This window comes from Tachyglossus aculeatus, chromosome 21 (assembly GCF_015852505.1).
Source record: "Tachyglossus aculeatus isolate mTacAcu1 chromosome 21, mTacAcu1.pri, whole genome shotgun sequence".
Lineage (NCBI taxonomy): Eukaryota > Metazoa > Chordata > Mammalia > Monotremata > Tachyglossidae > Tachyglossus > Tachyglossus aculeatus.
Window position 1 is genome coordinate 17,307,405 of NC_052086.1, and position 22,237 is coordinate 17,329,641.

The following is a 22,237-nucleotide window of genomic DNA, read 5'->3' on the forward strand; positions in this document are numbered from 1 at the left end:
TCTAGGGAAACTTGTGCCCTCATGGAGGCTAACTCCTGTCACCTACAGGTACTCCCATTTGTGAGGACAGATGCCACAGGGTGCTGCATAGTTATAGAGTTATGTGACCGGGACCCAGAGTTGGATGACATCTAGTAATAATAATAATAATAATTATGGCATTTAAGTGCTTATTCTTAACCAAGCACTGTACTAAGAGCTGAGGTAGAAGATCATCAGGGCTCACATGGGGCTCACAGTCTAAGTAGGAGGCAGAACAGGTTTCAAATCCCCATTTTGCAAATGAGGTAACTGAGGCACAGAGAAGCATAGTGAATTAATTGCCCAAGGTCACACAGCAGGCAAGTGACAGAGCCGGAATTAGAACCCAAGCCCTCTGACTTCTAGGCCTGTGTTCTTTCCACTAAGCCATGCTGCTACTATTGATTGACGTATCAAACAATCAGTACTATTTAGCCTGTGCCATTTTCTTTTCCCAACCAAGCCCAGTCCCATGAACTCCTTCATCCCAAAGGCTCAGAGCGCTTAATACCACCTTCTCTGTATAAGGGTCAAATTCCCATAACGGGAGTAGTGGGTGGCATCTGAGCCCTCTGATGGAAACATGGGCTATTTAGGTTTTCTTTGGTTCTGGCATGAGATCCAGGCCTACTGGAGTCTGCAGCAAGAGTTGATTTAGGGTCAGGCTGGAGGTGCTCCTTCCCGACCGGTGGTGGGCTATTGTCTCTTTGGCCATCTTTTCTGGGTGGTTCCCCTCCTCCTGAGTTTTTCTTACACTGGGATCTAGAGTGCAGTGCTCCCCTCTGCAGGTATTTTGTAGGAACCAAGACCACCAGAGGCTGGTGCTTTTTGGGCAATGCCAGCCCTTGCCCAAAACTTGTACTTGCCCATTCTAGGGTTGCTTCAGGTGGGCAACACCCCTTCTAGACTGTGAGCCCAATGTTGGGTAGGGACCGTCTCTATATGTTGCCAACTTGTACTTCCCAAGTGCTTAGTACAGTGCTCTGCACACAGTAAGTGCTCAATAAATATAATTGAATGAATGAATGAATTAACATACCTAGGGCCCACTGGCCAGTGTAATTTTCAAGTTCCACACATGATGTCTGTCCTTAGTCCCTGGGAAAAGTGCTGTTGTGAGGCCTCAGAGTATCCGGACCAGAGATTTGCCTGAATTCCTTAGCCACAAAGCTTTCTAATACGACTGCAGATGAGCCTCTTTCCCAGGAAGCAAATTTGCAGTAGGTTGAAAGAGGTTTTATTTGGTGATGATTGTTCTGCTCCCTCTAGCTAGCCATTTTTATTAATTTTTTTTTCCAGTAAGAAGGCATGGAAGAAATGTGGCCCAGTCGAAAGACCACAGAACAGGGTTCTAATCACCACTTGCCTGCTGTGTGTCCTTGGGCAAGTCACTTAATTTTTCTGGACCTCAGTTTCCTCATCTGAAAAATGGAGATTAAATACCTGTTCCCTCTCACCTTTAGACTGTGAGCACCATGCGGGACAGGGGCTGTGTCTGATATGAATGTATTTGTATCTACCTCAGCCCATAGAAAGCACTTAACTAATACCATTATTGTTATGATTGTTGTTATTTTGGAAACCATCGAGCTGCCAACCACCGCAGCTTCCTGCTGCTCCTTTCCTTCTCTTTGGACACTTGGGCTCTGATACCCACTGCTGGTTCTGGATGGTTTTTATGTTGTTGTTCAGGTTGTTTGCCACAACTTCCCAACTAATAGCTTGAGCTTTGCCTTTGATGAGGTCTGGCCCTGTGTCAACTGGGAGTCCCAATTCAGGGAAGAGGAGGGAAGTGAAAAGAGCTCAGGCCCGTGAGTCAGAGGACCTGCGTTCTAATCCTGACTCTGCCAGTTGCCTGCTGTGTGACCTTGGGCAAGTGGCTTCTTTGGGCCTCAAGTTTCCTCATCTGTGAAATGGGGAGTCAGTGCCTGTTCTCCCTCCTACTTCAGCAGTGGGCCCCATGTGGAACAGGGACTGTGCCTAATCTGTTCTACCCCAGCATGTAGAACAATGCTTGACCCATAGTAAGTGCTTAACAAATACCATAATAAAAACGAGTGCAACCTATCTGTTCTCTTCCATTCTCTTAGGAAAGAGCTATGATGAGACAGTGGACGTCTTCTCCTTTGGGATCGTTCTTTGTGAGGTAAAGCCAACGAGGACAATGTTGCTTCAGGTTTCAGGCCTGGGGGAGAGGGTCACTGTAGGGAGAAAGCAAGAGCCATGGGCAGGGTCTGAGTCAGAAGGAAGCAGGGATTTCACCCTTGTCCAAGGTGACTTCTCCTGTTTCTCAGCAGTCAGTGTGAGTTGATGCTGCAGCTCCTGTGACCAGGAAGCTTCCCAGCTCTTGAATTGAGTGAGATCCTGTCGAGTGCTAAGCGCTTAGTACAGTGCTCTGCACACAGTAAGCGCTCAATAAATACGATTGATGATGATGAGAATCTGGTCCCTCTGATCACTGGACTGTGGCTCTTCATTAGGCACCATAACTATCCGCTCTCCTCCCAAGAAAGCTTTCCCTCATTCCCTCACTCATAGCATTACACTTCCAGCCCATTGTTCACACCTTTCCCTTGCCTGGAACTTCTCACCACCCTTAGCTTCACTGATAGACCTTCTCCCCTTCTCCAAAGTCTCCCTGAAAAGATCCTCACTCCAGAAGACATTCCCTGATTATTAAACCCACTTTCCCAATCATGTCAGCACATCAAGAGAAGCAGCGTGGCTCAGTGGAAAAAGCACAGGCTTTGGAGTCAGAGGTTATGGGTTCAAATTCCGGCTCCGCCAATTGTCAGCTGTGTGACTTTGGGCAAGTCACTTCAGTTCTCTGGGCCTCAGTTACCTCTTCTGTAAAATGGGGATTAAGACTGAGCCCCCCATTGGGACAACCTGATCACCTTGTAACCTCCCCAGCGCTTAGAACAGTGCTTTGCACATAGTAAGTGCTTAATAAATGCCATCATTATTATTATTATTACTATCAACCACCTCAGGATGTGTGAGTTCATTAATTATCTGGGTTGGTATCTATTTTCTCCCTCTTTTGTGTATTTCTGGGTTCCATTAGATGGAAAGCCCTTCAAGGGCAGAAGTAATCTCTTTTCCCATTTTTGTATGTTCCCAAAGCACCTAGAATAGTTCCTAGCACACAGTAGTTTCTTAGCAAATACAGTTGATTCTGATGGCTTAAGAATGGAATGCGAATCCAGACTTGGTGCCCACCACCTCATCCGAGAGAGAATAGTCGATCAGTGGTATTTATTGAGCACTTACTATGTGCAGAGCACTGTATTAAGCACTTGGGAGAGTACAGCAGAATTAGCAGATACGTTCCCTGTCCATAATGAACTTACATTCTTGAGGGGGAGACAGACATTAATATGAATAAATAATTTATATAATTTAATTTAAAGGAATGAACATAAGAGCTGTAGGGTTGGGGGCGGGGCAAATATGAAATGGCCAAAGGTCACAGATCCAAGTGCTTAGATGAAGCAGAAGAGCGAGCTGAGGAAAAGAGGGCTTAATCGGGGAAGGCTTCTTGGAGGAGGTGTGACTTTAATGTTTTGAAAGTGGAGAGAGTAGTGGTCTAGTGTACAGGTTCCAGGCTAGAGGGAGGATGTGGGGAAGGGGATTGGTGGTGAGATAGACAAGATAGAGGCACAGTGAGTAAACTAGCGCTAGAGGAGTGGAGTGTGCGGGCTGGCCTGCAGTAGATCAGTGAGGTGAGGTAGAATGGGGTGATCTGATTGAATGATTTAAAGCCAGTGGTAAGGAGTCTGTGTGCTTATGTTGTGCCATGCACTGTATTAAGCACTTGGGAGAGTACAGTATCATCAGCATAAGGAACATTCAGGCAAATAGGACTTGCAATTTGCTTGGGTTCCTGGCATCTCCCCAAAAACTTGACCTTGTTAGTGTGAACGAGGTCTTTTTGTCACCGTCCCTGATCTCTCTCTCCTTTTAGATCATCGGCCAAGTGTATGCTGACCCTGATTGCCTTCCCCGCACACTGGACTTTGGCCTCAACGTAAAACTTTTCTGGGAGAAATTCGTCCCCACGGACTGTCCTCCAGCCTTCTTCCCTCTGGCAGCCGTCTGCTGCAAACTGGAACCCGAGAGCAGGTTGGTTCATCTCCTCCCCCAGGCCCTCCCACCATCTTGTGAGGGTTCTTAAGATCAGACCCTTGTTCATCTTGCTGGAGAAGGGAGAACACATACGTAACCTATCACATTCATCTCCAAGAGTCACTGCAAGAGAGGTGACCCGTCCCTAGGAGAGTTGGGGTGATTTAGTAGTTGCAAAAAGAGAAAATCGCCCCAAGGCTTTTTTATGGTATTTGTTAAACACTTACTATGTGTCAGTTGCTGTACTAAGCACTGTAACAACAGTAAAATGATGGCATTTATTAAGCGCTTACTATGTGCAAAGCACTGTTCTAAGCGCTGGAGAGGTTACAAGGTGATCAGGTTGTCCCACCGGGGGCTCACAAGGTTGTCAAGTTGTACACAGTCCCTGTCCCACATTGGGCTTACCACTGCATCCTCAGCAGAGAGTATCACTTTCCTAGTAGTAATAGTATTTATGCACTAAGCCCTGGGACAGAGTATATATGCGGGATTTAAACAAGGACCCTGTTCCTGGAGGGGCACACAATCCACGAACATTGAAGGCAGGGAAGATGGAGATAGACACATCTCATCTCCTGGATCTCGCCTGTAAATTGGGAAAGGAGGGGAGGCAGGGAGGTCGTGGACCTGTCTCTGAGGTACCTGTTCCCTGAGCTGCCACTTTCTCTTTTCTCTCCAGACCTCCGTTCTCAAAATTGGAGGACTCCTTTGAGGCGCTCTCCCTTTACCTTGGAGAATTGGCGATCCCGCTCCCCTCTGAGCTGGAGGAGATAGACCACAATGTGAGCATGGATTACGGACTGAGCCGGGACTCACTCCCCTAGGGCCTCCCAGCCTAGGGTTTCCTCACGCAAGCAGCGTGGAGGGAGGACAGAGGACGCTGTGCTCCATCCACCTGCAGGGCATTAAGGGACGTAACCCTGCCCACCACCACCACCATCACCACTTCTCCCTCCCCGAGGCAATGAAACTGCCCTTGTTTGGCCAAGCTTTGGGTTTCCTGTGGATGTTAGGAGAGGAAAAAAATCGTTTTCTACTGCCGCAGGAGAGAGAACCATGCCCTGGCTTGGTAAACCGGGGGTCTGGGATGTTCTGGGTCTCAAGTCATTCTCTTTGAACCTAACATTTGATTGAAAGCTGTGAAGAAAAACTCGACCAGTTGACTGGGAGGGAACTGACTGCTGGGTGTTAATTCTGCTCAGACTTCAGAATGGTTACTGCCTCCCTGCAGTTAGGATTACACTAAATTTGGGGAACCCAGGCCCTTAGGCTTCTTGGCCCCCAGAAACATTCCTGAATAGGTGGTGACTGTGTGGACTTGGCTAGAAGTTTCAGCAACTGGGATGGCTTTCTGGTGAGTGACCCTGGAGTAAAGGTGCTGTGGGAACTCTTCCCGGGACCTAGGCCTGGCCCCTCTCAGTGCATGGTGGTGGTGCTGGGATGATGTAGAGGACTGTGGTTAGGGTATTCCTTAGCTGGATAAATGGGAAAAGCAGAGGCTTAGGAAAATGTTATTCTCAGTTACAGCTCCTCTCTACTATCCCTTTTGCGGATCCAAGGAGCCAAGTACAAAGAAAGCATCAGCAGAGGACTTTTCTCTGTATAACCACAATCCTAACTTCTCCCTGGCAAGGAGCTCCTGTGAGGTAGTGTCAGAGCTGCCCCAAGCAACAAAGCATGCACACAGGCCCCGGAGGCTCTTGGTAGCCGGGTGGAAAGAAGTCACTGCTCCTCCCTGTTGGCACAGTAGACTGCTAAGTGGAAATGGTTGAAGTTCCTATATCAGCATCCAAAGCAGTGGTGGGGGAAAGAAGATTTTCTTATGGAAATTTGGTGATTGCCCGAAGTGTGGGAGTAGACCCTAGCTATGTTTGTTCCTCGAGGGCATTTCCTCTGTGTTAGGCACAGCCTTATAGGTTCCCTTACACTGTTACCCAGTCTGTAACATCCCTTTCCCCACAAGATTGGGGGATGAAGGGAGAGCAGCCGGCCCTCAGAGGGACTTGACAGGCTTCTTCCTGGGAAGGGGTATGAATCTTGAGGAAGAGTTCTTTTTCCCTGGGGTGCTGAGGGAAATGGAATTCCAAGCTTTATCCTCAAAGGGGGACCTGGGCATTGGCCCATTGGCTCAATCTTCAGCCTAGAGGATGGTTAGAAGCCAGCTTTCCAGGGAAAGGATCTGGGTATCATCTGAAGAAACTAAGGGCAATCCCTCTTTCTGGGTCCATAGTTCTGTGAATCTCGTGGTGCAACTGGATTTGCCCTCTCCTAAGCACCTCTTGGCCTCCAAGGAGGTGCCATATTTTACAGTCGGGAATGGGTTTTGGGTGATAGTGGTATTTGTTTTCTGAGGGGGCGGTGGGGAAGCAGGATGCTTGTTAATATTTTCAAGTTTATTGAGGAGGGGCGTATGTGAAATATTGTAAATAGGCCTAGTTGAGGAACCAGTTGTCATCTCCAGGTGAAGTTTACGGTTGTGTCTTTTGAGTTGTGTGCTATAGCTGAAGGAGGCTGGAGGCTCCCAAGTGAAGTCAGCCTGGGATGAAATGGGCGGAAGCCTGGTGAGTCCCAGTGGAGATGTGGCTCAGCTCAGTAGAGAGCATGGTTTGTGCTCTTCCTCTTGAGGGGTTTCTGTGTTTCCAAACCATTAAAAGAGCCAGTTTTCTGTGCTCGAGTAGTGCCTCATCTCTCAGCGGCTGTGGAAATGGTGCACCCAAGATGTGCAATTTTATTGACTAAATTAAGCAATAAACATCATCGATGGAACTATTGTTGCATTGATTTGTAAGGGAGTTCAGAAGGGTGTTTATCTCCTGTATCCCTTTTTCCACACAAAGAAGCAACCTCAAACTGCCTGCTGCAGTGGCAGTTCCAGAGACCAAGAAACCTGGTGCTAAGCTTTCCAGGAGTAATGGAGAGGCCTGGAATACTGGATTTTGGCAGCTTTGAAGGTAGGTTTGGAGATCTGACTCCTGGATGGAAATGGTACTGTAGTGCTGGTTAGCCAGTCATTGAGAATATTAAGGTAACCCCCCCCCCACACACTCCCACCCTTGCTTTAAAATATCCCCAAGACTGCAAAGAAATATCTCGCCCCAAACCACCACTCCCTCAGGGCAGCTTCGAGTTTTCTCGCCATTCCTTAGCCCAACCTATGACAGCACTCGGGCCCAAAGTGATCCTGAGAAGAAAACAAAAGTCCCTCACAACCAATACTGTTTTTTCTGACCCTCTCAGACAATCAGTGAAACCAGTAAAGCTTAGGAGCGGGCTAGAGGTGCAACAATGACTGGCTTGTTGTATAAATGGTTTCGGGAACTCTCTTCAGGGTGGCTATTAGGCCACACCTGAGGGAGGGTGGAAGATTGACCCTGCCCTTTCCCAGAGGCCCTGTTTCTCTCCAGTCCTCAGCTTCAGGACGATCAGTGTGAGTGACAGCCATTTCCCCACATAGAGGCCTGTGTTGCCAATGCACGTGAAGGCTGTTTTCCAAGTTTTCTAGCACAGGGAGTTGTGTCCTTGAAGAATCACTTACTATGGGGAAAACTGGGTTCTAGTAACCATTGACTCGATGGGAAGTAACGGGTGGTTGTGGGGTGGCTCGTTCAAGGATAACACCCTGACTGACATTTTTCTCTATAAATTCTTCTATCGTGTCTACCGCCAGCTGGATGCTTTACATCTTCACCCCTCACTGTAGTTTATGTATTAAAAGCTGAGAAGTCACAAAAACACGTAGAGCTCTACAGCCTAGTAAGGCTGAGACAGAAGCTTGGAGTAGAGTAGTATTATGCTCTGAATTTCTTAGACCAACTTGTGGTTTGTATTATGCCATAACAGACTCATGTTGTGGGAAGGCCATTCCCTAATTCTTCCATCAAGTTATATCCAAACCATGTAATGAAAACACATTTTAGCAGAACTGGATGTATTGCACGCTGTTATGCACTCACTATACCCCTCGGACACACACGTGCTTGTGAAAAACAAACCATAACCATTGTGAGCTTAAGGGAGCGAAGTGGGTCTGACCCGCCCCCAAACAAAATTAAAGCCACAACTCCCTCTAGTAGTTTGGAGAACTCATGTATTTGTACAAGTTGAATTGAGAGCAGTTTCTTGTACTCTATTCTCAGGTTTTAAAATGAGGCATATAAAACAAAAGTATAAAAAAGTAAAAACCGTTAACACTTTTCCCTTTTGTGCATCATACATAGCCAGCTAGTACAAATGCTGAGTGCCTGGAGAGACCTGATCCTTTTAAAAAGTCCTACATGAACAGCAGGGGGATAGAAAAACTTAATTCTGGGGTGTCGTCCCTTCTCGTGTGGAGCTGCATGGAGTTCCCAGGGGGAGGTAGACTATAAAGGACCATGTAGGGAAAGGAGAGGGGAGAGACCATCTCTCTACCCCACCAGTACAGTAATGGTGTGAAAGTTTTTTTGGCAGCTCTATAAAATTCTCCTAGTTGAAGCACGGGAGGTTGGGTCATGACCCCAGTAATTGGTGAATAATCTGGCTCTAAGCCACAGTGTCACTTGGGGTTTTCAGAGGTGGCCTGAAGTGGAGAGTACAGAGGCAAGCATTAGAGAACGCTTATTTCAGCAGAAGCCCCTTGCTGCTCCTCCCAGCTTCTAAGTTAACCCAACTTAAGTTCCCTGCTCTAGCTCAGCTTTCAGGATTATAACAACTTGGGAAAGTCTAAGGCATTTGGGAATGACGTTAATACTGGCTATTTCTCTGGCCGATTTACATTTCTAAATGAAGAAATATTAGTGGCTCTCCATATTCTCCACCGTTTCAGATCAAATCTCCAGGGGATGTCTGAGCGTGGGAGAGAGGCTTTCCAGCCCTTTCTGCCTGTCCTGTTTAAGCAGGAAATGGCAGCCATCCTGACCCCTTAATCCACTAACTGTCCGGGAACCATGTTCCCTCTGCCTCCCGCTGAAACGGGAAGTCAGCTTGAGCCCTGTGTTAATTTAGCACCAATCACTTTGGAAGAAATTTGATCTTTTTCTGCATAAGTCGAAGTCGAGGGAGCTAAGAGCTGTCCCCTCGCTTTTAGCCACTCCACACAAACTGATTCCCCATCCTTGTGTGGCCGTAGGAAAAAAGCTAAATTCAAAGTCGCCCTGTCTCTCTTGACCTGATGCGAAGCACCTGCTTGCCTCTGCATGTGGGCTGAAATATAAAGAACAGCATGGGCCAACCCAACAGGAAGGAGGGTGTGGGGATCCCCTTGGCTGCCAAGACACCTGGGGAGCACTGAGAGCCCGCTCTTTTTCATTAGGAAAGTAAACTGGTCTCGGTTCCACGGGGGCCGGTGAAAAGCCCCTACGGAGGGCTCCTGAGGCAGCCTCCATCCATGGGTGACATCCTGAACCCAAGAGATAAAAGACCAATTTTGGGTGATTCTAATAGTCTGCGGAAGCAGGGAGCCTGGACTAGCGTGTGTCCTAGTTCTGTCTCATTCACCCCCATAAAAAATACCGTAACAAAAGACAGGGGCCACCTTCAGCCTTGAGAAGGCAGATCTGCTCTAGAACCAATATCGTTGTGGGCTCCTCCACACTGTCTGGCAGCTCAGGCGCCGGGGGTGCCAGCCTGGCCCATGAGAGGGGCGTTGCCCTCACGTACGTCCTCCACGGGGGTCGGGTTGGTGTGGATCACGACCGTCATCTCGTCCACAATTTCACAGGATGGGTTGGTGAAGGCGGACAAGGGCAGGGTGATGCGTTGCATTTCCCGCTCAAACATCCTCTGCTCGTGCTGCTCTTTCAAGTCCTTCCCCCTGGGTGGAGAGAGCAAAACCACACGCAGCCCAGTAAGCCCACGTTCCCTCAGGGAGGCTATGTCCTTGCACGAGCATTTGATCGCCCTGCCCCAAACACATACCGTGAGCCCACTGTTGGGTAGGGACTGTCTCTATATGTTGCCAACTTGTACTTCCCAAGCGCTTAGTACAGTGCTCTGCACACAGTAAGCGCTCAATAAATACGATTGATTGACATGGGTACATTTTATAGGATCACCCTACCCCAACCCAGGGCCATCACTGAGTTTCAGCAAACTAACTAGCCATCACAAAAAGTTGTGCCAGACGAGGGGCTTACACTTCCTCCACCTGCTACTCCTGGCTGAATTACAGCCATAATAAGAATAATAATAATTCTGGCATTTGTTAGGTGCTTACTAGGTACCAGGCACTGTACTAAGCGCTGGGGTGGATACAAGCAAATTAGGTGGGACACAGTTCCTGTCCAATGTGGGGCTCAGCCTCCATCCCCATTTTACAGATGAGGTAATTGAAGCACAGAGAAGTTAAGTGACTTGTCCAAGGTCACACAGCTGAGAAGTGGTGGAGCAAGGATTAGAACCCATGACCTGACTCTCAGGCCCGTGTTTTATCAACTAGAGAAGCATCATGGCTCAGTGGAAAGTGCACATGCTCGGGAGCCGGAGGTCGTGGGTTCTAATCCTGACTCCGCCACTTGTCAGCTGTGTGACCTTGGACATGTCACTTAACTTCTCTGGGCCTGTTACCTCATCTGTAAAATGGGGATGAAGACTGAGCCCCAAGAGGGACAATCTGATTACCTTGTATCCCCCCCCCCCCCACAGTGCTTAGAACAGTGCTTGGCACATAGTAAGCACTTAAATACCAACATTATTATTACTATTATTACACCATGCTACTTTCCATTTTGGGAATATCTTGGGCCAGGGTTGTCCTAAAGCAGACCCCCTGCCTTGCAGCTTCTCTCCACGGGGGAGGATAGTAACAATAATGATATTTGTTAAGCACTTACTGTGTGTCAGGCACTGTTCTAAGCACTGGGGTAAGTACAAGGTAATGGGGTTGGACACAGTCCCTGTCCCACATAGAATTTACAGTCTTAATCCCCATTGTGCAGATGAGGGAACTGAGACACAGTGAGTTGGCCAAGTTCACAGACCAGACAAGTGGCTTAGCCAGGATTAGAACCCAGGTCCTTCCGACTCCCAAGCCCGTGCTCTATCCACTAGGCCATGCTGCTTCTCAAGGTGGGTGTGAAGGGGAGAGGATAGATAGTGGCAGGTCCAGGCAGGAGGCCCCCTGCAGCTCTTCAGTGACTCAGGAATGTGTGAGATGGAAAGGAGTCACAATTATTTTAAAGTTCAGTGGGTATAATGATGGGTTCATCAACACAAATGATTCCATCGGTATCTTGTCACCCTCCAACTTGCTCGGGGACACATGGCCCTCAGGGTGCCACAGCCAAGGAGAAAGAAGACCCCAACTGGACAGGCACTGACATTTATCTACAGGGATAACACTTGCAATTGGCAAGGACAGTGCCCATCTAACCAGAATCTCAAGGTAAGGACCTTCCGGGAAGGGACTGTAGCACTAATAATAATAATAATAATAATAATAATAATAATAATGGCATTTACTAAGCGTTTACTATGTGTAAAGCACTGTTCTAAGCGCTGGAGAGGTTACAAGGTGATCAAGTTGTCCCACGTACAGTCTTCATCCCCATTTTACGGATGAGGGAACTGAGGCACAGAGAAGTTAAGTGACTTGCCCAAAGTCATACAGCTGACAACTGGCGGACCCGGGATTTGAACCCATGACCTCTGACTCCAAAGCCCGTGCTCTTTTCCACTGAGCCACGTTGCTTCTCTAAATAAAGGGAAGTTATTCAGCCTAATACCGATAAAGTGATAGTCCTTTGGGCACAATGATGTGAGCAATGTCTAAAGGTGGGGTTATAATGGTGACCTACTGAATAATAGAGAAGTCTTTAGGGAGAATGGGAATTGATACAGAAAATCAAGAGTCTTGGGGAACGGAAGTAGTCGAGGAGAGAAAGTGATGCCTAGATTACAATTTGACCCCAGCTTTAACCATTAATCCACACATCCCCTTCCCACAGCCTGGCTCCTGAGTCAATAAGGTTTTGCAGTGCGGCCAAGAAGAAACAAGCATCTTATTCACAAACTGTGGTCTCCACTGAAGAAGTGGAGTGGTGTGGACTTCCAGTTTTTTCTTTGACTCGGCAGAGAATAAATGTTCTGGGTCAAAGTTCTCCTGAGGAGTCTCCAGCGACTCCTGAGGGGATGGATTGTTACCGGCATCAGTTTCTCGACCAGAATGCGCTAATTCAAAACACCCTTACCTGCCACCCTTCCTCTGGGCTGTGATTCTTAAAGTTTAAGATCTACCCCCACCCTACAGGTTAATGGAGAGCTGGGTCCTCCCAGCCAAAGCAGTCACACCACTTGACTGGGTTCAAGACTGCAGGAATTTAATCCCAGACTTTTGCTAAGTCTGGACTTTTGCTATGGTTGTACATATTTTTTACTCTATTTTACTTGTACATATCTATCCTATTTATTTTATTTTGTTGGTATGTTTGGTTTTGTTCTCTGTCTCCCCCTTCTAGACTGTGAGCCGACTGTTGGGTAGGGACTGTCTCTATGTGTTGCCAATTTGTACTTCCCAAGCGCTTAGTACAGTGCTCTGCACATAGTAAGCGCTCAATAAATACGATTGATGATGATGATGATGATGATGATGCTAAGGGATGAGAAGATCAAGCCTGGCAGCAAGGAAGACAGGTGGAAGAAATGGGCAAACAAATTTAGGCATTGAAAAAGATTTCATACAGAAGAACCTGTTGCAAATCTCTTTCTTGATTCTTCCTGGGCTTAAGTGGACTCCCTTAGGGAAGTAGAATGGCGCAGTGGATATAGCATGGGCCTTGGAGACAGGCAGGTCATGGGTTCTAATCCCGGCTCCGCCACTTGTCTGCTTGGGCAAGTCACTTCACTGTGCCTCAGTTACCTCATCTCTAAAAAGGGGGATTGAGCCCCATGTGGGGCAGGGACTGTGCCCAACCCGATTTGCTTGTATCCAGCAAATCAGTGCTTAGCATAGTGCCTGGCACATAGTAAGTGCTTAACAAATACCATTATTATTATGTAGGGGTAAAACTTTCCTCAAAAACACTGCCTTCTGACTCTTTGCACATAGTAAGTGCTTAATAAATGCTATCATTATTATTTAGAAATAAGTTTAACTCTTGCAGGGCTATGGTTCGTTGATTAATGGGGGAAGAGAAGATGGAAGGGGAGGTTTGAATTTTGGTTTCAGGATGACCCAATAAATCATCCAGGAGGACAGGTAATATCACTCATTCATGAAATGAGAAAATAAGGCATAGATGTGGAATGATTTCTTCTGAAGCAAAACTGGAATTGAGACTCAGGCATTCAGAATTTGGAGCTCATTAGAATTAGGGAGTGTGTCTGCTTATTGTTATATTGTACTTTCCCAAGAGCTTAGTACAGTGCTCTGCACACAATAAGCACAATAAATACAACTGAATGAATTCCAATTCCAAAACATCTTCATGCTTGAGAGCTGTTAATCCTTTTTGCTCTAGTGTTCCCTCTGATTTTTGAAAAGGCCACAGCAAGAAAAATATTTTAAGATCTAAGCATTAAATAAAGAATTTGGTTTGACTACAACAGGCAAGGCCAGAAAGGCAGTACGACTTCTTGCAAAACTCTGAAAAGGCAAAGCAAGCAGTAACTTATGGGCCTTAGAGTTATAATTCCTGGGACCAGCATTTCTTAGAGAAAGTTTATCCTCTTTAGAATTGCTCCTGCCAATTGAGTGTCCTCATGGGGGATAAGGGCAGGGATCGTTTCCCTGAAATCATGAAAGCACAGAAGAAAAGAACGACAATTTGCCTGCCATAAATAAGCACTGAGATGCAGGCTGACTAGAAACTCTCACCAGTGGTGCAGAATGGTCTTCAGGTCCATGAAAAAGAAATGGTGGAAACTCCATAGTCTTAGGTAAATTAAAGCTCAACTGGAAAAAGTCTTGGAACTGGATGTTTGTAGGAGAGGCTCAGTACCCCAAATTCTTTTGACAATTTTTACAAATCTGTGCCTATCTCCTCCTCTAGACTAAGCTCGTAGTGGGTAGGCAATGTGTCTATCAACTCTTGTACTATTAATGCAATCAATCTTATTTATTAAACACTTACTGTGTGCTGAGCACTGTACTAAGCGCTTGGGAAAGTACAATACAATAATAACCAGTGACATTCCCTGCCTCTTCCCAGCGCTTAGGACAGATAATCAGCAAAGAGTAAGCTTCGTGGCTCAGTGGAAAGAGCCCGGGCTTTGGAGTCAGAAGTCACGGGTTCAAATCCCGGCTCCACTACTCGTCAGCTGTGTGACTTTGGGCAAGTCACAACTTCTCTGGGCCTCAGTTACCTCATCTGTAAAATGGGGATTAAGACTGTGAGCCCCACATGGTACAACCTGATCACCTTGTAAAATTCCCCAGCCCTTAGAACAATGCTCTGCACATAGTAAGCGCTTAATAAATGCCATTATTATTATTATTATTATTACTCTCTAGAGCCCAGACTAAATTCTTGCAGTACAACAGGGTAAGTTGTTCAGCCGCTTAAGGGAAGAGTTACAGTCTCCTCTCAAAATGAATACTTTTTCCCTACATTATCTCCAACTCCTCAGCTGTCCCTTGGGTGTCTGAAAGGGGAGAGTGAGATACTAACCTTTTGTAGACATATCCCAGGACAATGCCGGCCCCAATGGCAATGATGATGACTATCATGGTGACACCCAGCACGGATCCTGTCAGAGGAAAGGGCAAGGGACATATTAATGTCATATCGTATATGTCTGGAAGACATCTAACGGGACTCTGCCTTGAAGAAATCCTCGGGAAGGATGGGAATGAGGAGTGGGAAGGGCCATACCTAGAGTCCCCAAGTCCTTCTTTTCCTTGGGGTTCATCCTCACTCTCTGGCTGATCCCAATAACAGACTGTACTGCTGCTGCTTCACTCCCGGAAGGTAAGGAACTTGCAGGGGCAAAGACTTGGATATCATCCTTGGCTTCCTGTGACCGCTCTGCTTCAGGAGTTCGTGGCAAAGGTTCCAGGGAAGGTGCTTCAGGAGAAAAGGAGGAAAAACTGGATTGGAAGGAATGTTCTGGATTTCATTGACACTTGGGGTTGGAGGAATTTCCCCCAGGGCCTTGGGATCCACCCCACTCCATTCAGGCAGGACTGTCATACATCAATGACCCATTCCCAGAACATGGCATTTCGGGGTTGGGGGGGATGTCCTTAGATAATGATGTATTTGTTAAATGCTTACTTTGTGTTAAGCACTGTTCTAAGCACTGGGGAAGATAAAGTTAATAATAATAATGATGGTATTTGTTAAGCACTTACTATGTGTCAAGCACTGTTCTAAGTGCAGATCAGGTTGGACACGGTACCTATCCCACATGAGGCTCACAGTCAATCTCGATTTTACAGATGAAGTAATTGAGGCCCAGAGAGGTTGAGTGATTTGCTCGAGGTCACATGGCAGACATTTCGCAGAGCCGGGATTAGAACTCAGGTCCTTCTGGCTCCTAGACCCTTGCTCTATCCACTAAGCCATGCCGATATCAATGATCCTTCCCCAGACCTGACATCGGGGGACCCACCAGGACCTAAGATGCCACTACCTTCATGGTAATGCTGCTTCCCTAGAATGATAACATAAACTCAATGAAAAGTTCTGGGCCCAGACATGAAGCCCAGGGTGAGGAGTTTCTGCCTGATGCGCAGATTGATTGGTAGCCACTGGAGATTTTTGAAGAGGGGAGTAACATGCCCAGAGCGTTTCCGGACAAAGACAATCCGGGCAGCAGCATGAAGTATGGATTGAAGTGGGGAGAGACACAAGGATGGGAGATCAGAGAGAAGGCTGGTGCAGTAGTCCAGACAGGATAGGATGAGAGCTTGAACGAGCAGGGTAGCGGTTTGGATGGAGAGGAAAGGGCGGATCTTGGCAATGTTGCGGAGCTGAGACTGGCAGGTTTTGGTGACGGCTTGGATGTGAGGGGTGAACGAGAGAGCGGAGTCGAGGATGACACCAAGGTTGCGGGCCTGTGAGACGGGAAGGATGGCAGTGCCGTCAACAGAGATGGGAAAGTCAGGGAGAGGGCAGGGTTTGGGAGGGAAGACAAGGAGTTCAGTCTTGGACATGTTGAGTTTTAGGTGGCGGGCAGACATCCAGATGGAGATGTCCTGAAGGCAGGAGGAGATGCGAGCCTGGAGAGGGGGAGAGAGCAGGGGCAGAGATGTAGATCTGGGTGTCATCAGCATAGAGATGATAGTTGAAGCCGTGGGAGCGAATGAGGTCGCCAAGGGAGTGACTGTAGATCGAGAACAGAAGGGGACCAAGCACTGAACCTTGGGGACCCCCCACAGTAAGGGGATGGGAGGGGGAGGAGGAGCCTGCAAAAGAGACTGAGAATGAACGACCAGAGACAGGCAGTCAACTGTCTGCTGTGTGACTTTGGGCAAGTCACTTAACTTCTCTGTATCTATCGCATCTATAGGATTAAAACTGTGAGCCCCCCTCGTGGGACAACCTTATCACCTTATAACCTTCCCAGCGCTTAGAACAGTGCTCTGCACATAGTAAGCGCTTAACAGATACCATTATTATTATTATTATTATTATTATTAAATCCCAGCTCCGTGAACTGTCAGCTGTGTGACTCTGGGCACTTCTCTGTGTCTAGGTTATCTATAAAATGGGGATTAAAACTGTTAGCCCCCACTGTGGGACAACCTGATCACCTTGTAACCTCCCCAGCGCTTAGAACAGTGCTCTCTGCATATAGAAAGCACTTAACAAATACCATCATCATTATTATTATTATTAAATCCCGGCTCCGTCAACTGTCAGCTGTGTGACTTTGGGCACTTCTCTGTGTCTCAGTTATCTGTAAAATGGGGATTAAAACTGTGAGCCCCCACCCCACGGGACAACTTGATCACCTTGTAACCTCCCCAGTGCTTAGAACAGTGCTCTGCACATAGTAAGCGCTTAACAAATACCATCATCATTATTATTATTATTAAATCCCGGCTCCGTCAACTCTCAGCTGTGTGACTTTGGGCACTTCTCTGTGTCTCAGTTATCTGTAAAATGGGGATTAAAACTGTGAGCCCCCCACCGTGGGACAACCTGATCACCTTGAAACCTCCCCAGCCCTTAGAACAGTGCTCTGCACATAGTAAGTGCTTAACAAATACCATCATTATTATTATTATTATTATTAAATCCCAGCTCCGTCAACTGTCAGCTGTGTGACTTTGGGCACTTCTCTGTGTCTGTTATCTATAAAATGGGGATTAAAACTGTGAGCCCCCTCTGTGGGACAACTTGACCACCCTGTAACCTCCCCAGCGCTTAGAACAGTGCTCTGCACTTAGTAAGCGCTTAACAAATTCATTCATTCAATCGTATTTATTGAGCGCTTACTGTGTGCAGAGCACTGTACTAAGCGCTTGGGAAGTACAAGTTGGCAACATATAGAAATGGTCCCTACCCAACAGCAGGCTCACAGTCTAGAAGGGGGAGACAGACAACAAAACAAAACATATTAACAAAATAAAATGAATAGAATAATAAAATAGAGTAATAAATACGTAAAAACATATATACATATATACAAGTGCTGTGGGGAGGGGAAGGAGGTAAGGCAGGGGGATGGGGAGGGGAAGGAGGGGGCTCAGTCTGGGAAGGCCTCCTGGAGGAGGTGAGTTCTCAGTAGCGCTTTGAAGGGAGGAAGACCCTTCGATACCATTATTATTATTATTAAATCCCGGCTCCGTCAACTGTCAGCTGTGTGACTTTGGGCACTTCTCTGTGTCTCAGTTATCTGTAAAATGGGGATTAAAACTGTGAGCCCCCCCGCCGTGGGACAACCTGATCACCTTGTAACCTCCCCAGCGCTTAGAACAGTGCTCTGCACATAGTAATTGCCTAACAAATACCATCATCATCATTATTATTATTATTAAATCCCGGCTCCGTCAGCTGTGTGAGTTTGGGGAAGTCAGTTCACTTCTCTGTGTCTGTTATCCATAAACGGGGGATTAAAACTGTGAGCCCCCAAGTGGGACAACCTTGTAACCTCCTCAGCGCTTAGAACAGTGCTTTGCACATAGTAAGCGCTTAACAAATGCCATCATTATTATTATTATTAACAAATTTTTTTTTTAAAAAAAAGGAGAGATCAGGAGGGTGTGCGCCCCCAGCCGGGCGCCGGGCGCAGCGCGGGCTCGCGGGAGACTTGTTTACCGGCGGCTGCCGAAGGATGAGATCACTCGGTTACTGCGACAGCCAATGGGCTGTCAGCCCTGCGGCCTTAGAGACAGTTCGGACCAATCGCGGAGCAGGGGGCGTGGCTTGGCGCTCTGGCCACGCCCCCTTCTCGCCCGCCAGGTTTGGCGCCGCCTAGTGACGGCTGCGGGCGGCGCTTGGCGATGGTTCCGCCAGGACCGGTCCGGGCCCTTACCTGGGCATCAGCGGACTGGTTCGGGCCCTTAATCAATCAATCAATCAATCAATCAATCAATCGTATCTATTGAGCGCTTACTGTGTGCAGAGCACTGGACTAAGCGCTTGGGAAGTCCAAGTTGGCAACATATAGAGACAGTCCCTACCCAACAGTGGGCTCACAGTCTAAAAGGGGGAGGCGGGGAACAAAACCAAACATACTAACAAAATAAAATAAATAGAATGGATATGTACAAGTAAAATAAATAAATAAATAATAAAATATTTTATTTTGTTAGTATGTTTGGTTCTGTTCTCTGCCTCCCCCTTTTAGACTGTGAGCCCACTGTTGGGTAGGGACTGTCTCTATATGTTGCCAATTCGGACTTCCCAAGCGCTTAGTACAGTGCTGTGCATATAGTAAGCGCTCAATAAATACGATTGATGATGATGATGATGATGATGTACAAGTAAAATAAATAAATAAATAATAAAATATTTTATTTTGTTAGTATGTTTGGTTTTGTTCTCTGCCTCCCCCTTTTAGACTGTGAGCCCACTGCTGGGTAGGGACTGTCTCTATATGTTGCCAATTCGTACTTCCCAAGCGCTTAGTCCAGTGCTCTGCACATAGCAAGCGCTCAATAAATACGATTGATGATGATGATGACGAAATAGAGTAATAAATATATACAAACATATGTACAGGTGCTGTGGGGAAGGGAAGGAGGTAAGATGGGGGGATGGAGAGGGGGTACCTGGGCAGCGGCGGGATTGGCAGGTCCTCTTCTCCGGGGCACCGGCCTCGCCCCTGATGTAGCACCAGGGACCCCCCGAGGCCCCGTCGGGATTCCGGCAGTAGCTGTGGTCCTCGGTGGCTACGGGAGAAAGGCCCAGGATGGAGCAGGGGGATGGAGGGGAGGGGAGGGGAGAGAGGGCTGGGGGGCATCCACCGGGCCCGGGGCTGGTGGGCATCACTCACCGGCGGGGGGCTGCCCTGTGCCGCCCTGCGCTTCTCGCCAGTTGAGGCACAGCAGGCCCGGGGCGGGAGAGGACTGGTCCGCTCGGTACAGGACCCCGTTATCCCAGAAGCAGCCTGCAGGAAAGGAAGGGCGTCGAATTCATTCATTCATTCATTCATTCATTCAATCGTATTTATTGAGCGCTTACTGTGTGCAGAGCACTGTACTAAGCGCTTGGGAAGTCCAAGTTGGCACCATACAGAGATGGTCCCTACCCAACAGCGGGCTCACAGTCTAGAAGGGGGAGACAGACAACAAAACAAAACATAGTAACAAAATAAAATAAATAGAATAGCAAATATGTACAAATAGAGTAATAAATATGTACAAACATATATACAGGTGCTGTGGGGAGGGGAAGGAGGTAGGGCGGGAGGGATGGGGAAGGGAAGGGGGTCGCCCCCAGCGCTTAGCACCTCTAGGCTTGGAGGGCATCGTGGGCAGGGCACGTGTTTGACGGTCTACTGTCCTCTCCCAAGCGCTTAGTACGGTGCTATGCACGCAGCAGGCGCTCAATAAATACGATGAATAATAACCAGAGCACGCATTGAATAAATACCATGGGTATTCCCGATGATCATCGACACAGTCAGTGGCCTCCCTGAAGGGAGGAAGAGGAGGAAAAGGAGGAGGAAGAGAGGGGAAGTGTCCCCACTATGTGTTGCTAAAGGGGGAGGTCCCTTAGGAGAAGGCGAGGGGGCAAGCATCGCACCCCCAAAACCCGGGCCCCTTGAGAGTCTAGTTCCCCAAGTATCCATGTTCTATCGGGCCGCAAACCTTCACTGGGGGGCACAGTGCTTGGCACACAGCAAGCGCTTAACAAATACCATTATTATTATCTCCTCCCCTACCCCCACCCCGTCGAACCCATGAGTGAATCAGGAAAAAGGAGAGGGGAGCAACAATTGTCCAACCCCCCTCGGTTCTGCTCGGATTGAGGAGTGTACAAGCCGACTGTCAACTCGCACCTGACCGCCTTTCTGATCTTCGTACGCGGGGGGAAAACGGAATTGGCATAAAGAGAGAGGTCTAGGGATGATGCCCCAGCATGCGTGAACCTCTGATCCACCAGCCAAAATATATATATATATATATACACTCACATATATATATACGCATACACACATATATAAAGCCATGCCTTTGTTCCCAATAATAAAGATGGAGCTGTGTATCCCTAATAGGAAGAAACCTGTCTATTTGTTTCGTTTTGTTGTCCATCTCCCCCCCCTTCTAGACTGTGAGCCCGTTGTTGGGTCGGGACCGTCTCTGTCTGTTGCCGATTTGTCCTTCCCAAGCGCTTAGTCCAGCGCTCTGCACCCAGTAAGCGCTCAATAAATACGATGGAATGAATGAAAAAGAAAATGAACAAACACCCCCCAACCCTGTGCATGGGCGGCAGAACGGCTGGTCCCCCAACCTTTCCTCCTCCTAACTTAGGCACTCTGAAGAGGGGGGAAATAGTGGCTGTCTCTGCTTTCACTTAGGCACTCTGAAGAGGGGGGACATAGTAGTCGTCTCTGCTTTCGGTTGCTGCAAAAAGGGGAGCTGTAAATCTCACCTTCGGAGCCATGGGTCGCAGGTAGGAGCAGGCTGCTGAGCAGAAGGGTCTGTGCCCAGACCCCCGACATCCTGGCCTCGCTTTCTGTCCGGCGCCACAATGCAGTGGGGATGGGGTTGGCCTGGGCCCTGGCTTTTTCTCTTCTGGTAAACAGGCTGGCTTTATCAGGGAGCGTCCCCACTGACTGCAGCCCGAGCCTGCTGGCTCCCTCTGGGTCCTAAACCAGCTCAAAACCTGCTCCTTCTCAAGCCCGAAAAGAAATACAATCAATCAATCGTATTTATTGAGCGCTTACTGTGTGCAGAGCACTGTACTATGCACTTGGGAAGTCCAAGTTGGCCACATATACAGTCCCTACCCAACAGTGGGCTCACAGTCTAAAAGGGGGAGACAGAGAACAAAACCAAACGTACTAACGAAATAAAATAAATAGAATAGATATGTACAAGTAATATAAATAGAGTAATAAATATGTACAAACATATATACATCGACCTAAGCGCTGCGTCCCGGCCAAGCGAAATTCACTGGCTCCTTCAGTCGCATCTGCTGAGCAGAGTGGAATATGGACTGGAGTGGGGAGAGATAAGAGGCATGGAGGTCAGGAAAGAGGCTGATACAATACAGGCAGGCGGGATTAATGAGGTAGCGGTTTGAATGGAGAGGAAAGGCAGATTTTAGTCGTGCTGTGAAGGGTGAACTGACGATTTAGTGAGAGATCGAATATGTGGGTGGAATCGATCAATCAATCGATCGTATTTATTGAGTGCTTACTGTGTGCAGAGCACGGGACTAAGCGCTTGGGAAGTCCAAGTTGGCAACATATAGAGACAGTCCCTACCCAACAGTGGGCTCACAGTCTAAAAGGGGGAGACAGAGAACAAAACCAAACATACTAACAAAATAAAATAAATAGAATAGATATGTACAAGTAAAATAAATGGAGTAATAAATACATACAAACATATATACATAGATACAGGTGCTGTGGGGAAGGGAAGGAGGTAAGATGGGGGGATGGAGAGGGGGACGAGGGGGAGAGGAAGGAAGGGGCTCAGTCTGGGAAGGCCTCCTGGAGGAGGTGAGCTCTCAGTAGGGCCTTGAAGGGAGGAAGAGAGCTAGCT

General features: G+C 47.7%; 2 protein-coding genes across 4 annotated transcripts in view; one reads left to right on the forward strand and one right to left on the reverse strand.

Moving 5' to 3' along the window:
- LIMK2 (LIM domain kinase 2) overlaps nucleotides 1–6,918 on the forward strand; it is a 67,456-nt gene extending 60,538 nt beyond the window's left edge. For both annotated transcript variants that reach the window (XM_038762333.1, XM_038762334.1), the window contains 3 exons: nucleotides 2,112–2,167; nucleotides 3,989–4,146; nucleotides 4,832–6,918. In XM_038762333.1, coding sequence (XP_038618261.1) covers nucleotides 2,112–2,167; nucleotides 3,989–4,146; nucleotides 4,832–4,976 — 359 coding nt within the window. In that variant the 3' untranslated portion in view covers nucleotides 4,977–6,918. The remainder of the gene's footprint in view (nucleotides 1–2,111; nucleotides 2,168–3,988; nucleotides 4,147–4,831) is intronic.
- PIK3IP1 (phosphoinositide-3-kinase interacting protein 1) lies at nucleotides 2,133–21,222 on the reverse strand. Of its 2 annotated transcripts, none has more exons than XM_038762336.1 (6): nucleotides 21,114–21,222; nucleotides 19,513–19,626; nucleotides 19,289–19,408; nucleotides 14,940–15,131; nucleotides 14,736–14,814; nucleotides 2,133–2,222 (listed from the first exon to the last, which is right to left on the reverse strand). In XM_038762336.1, exons 1-6 carry the CDS (start codon nucleotides 21,181–21,183, stop codon nucleotides 2,201–2,203), a joined length of 597 nt encoding a protein of 198 aa, XP_038618264.1. In that variant the 5' UTR covers nucleotides 21,184–21,222; the 3' UTR covers nucleotides 2,133–2,200. The 2 variants fall into 2 exon arrangements, with proteins under 2 accessions (XP_038618264.1, XP_038618263.1); XM_038762335.1 differs by lacking the exon at nucleotides 2,133–2,222 and adding an exon at nucleotides 8,223–9,943.
- Between the last annotated feature and the right edge of the window lie 1,015 nt (nucleotides 21,223–22,237).

What these genes read in the sequence shown, in the direction of transcription:
- PIK3IP1 (XM_038762335.1), bottom strand. Translation starts at nt 21,183, where the DNA reads ATGTCGGGGGTCTGGGCACAGACCCTTCTGCTCAGCAGCCTGCTCCTA. An exon ending in CCAATCCCGCCGCTGCCCAG is followed by an intron (nt 15,132 to 19,288) that starts GTACCCCCTCTC and finishes TTTCTCCTGAAG; the next exon opens with CACCTTCCCTGGAACCTTTG. An exon ending in GAAGGACTTGGGGACTCTAG is followed by an intron (nt 14,815 to 14,939) that starts GTATGGCCCTTC and finishes TTCCTCTGACAG; the next exon opens with GATCCGTGCTGGGTGTCACC.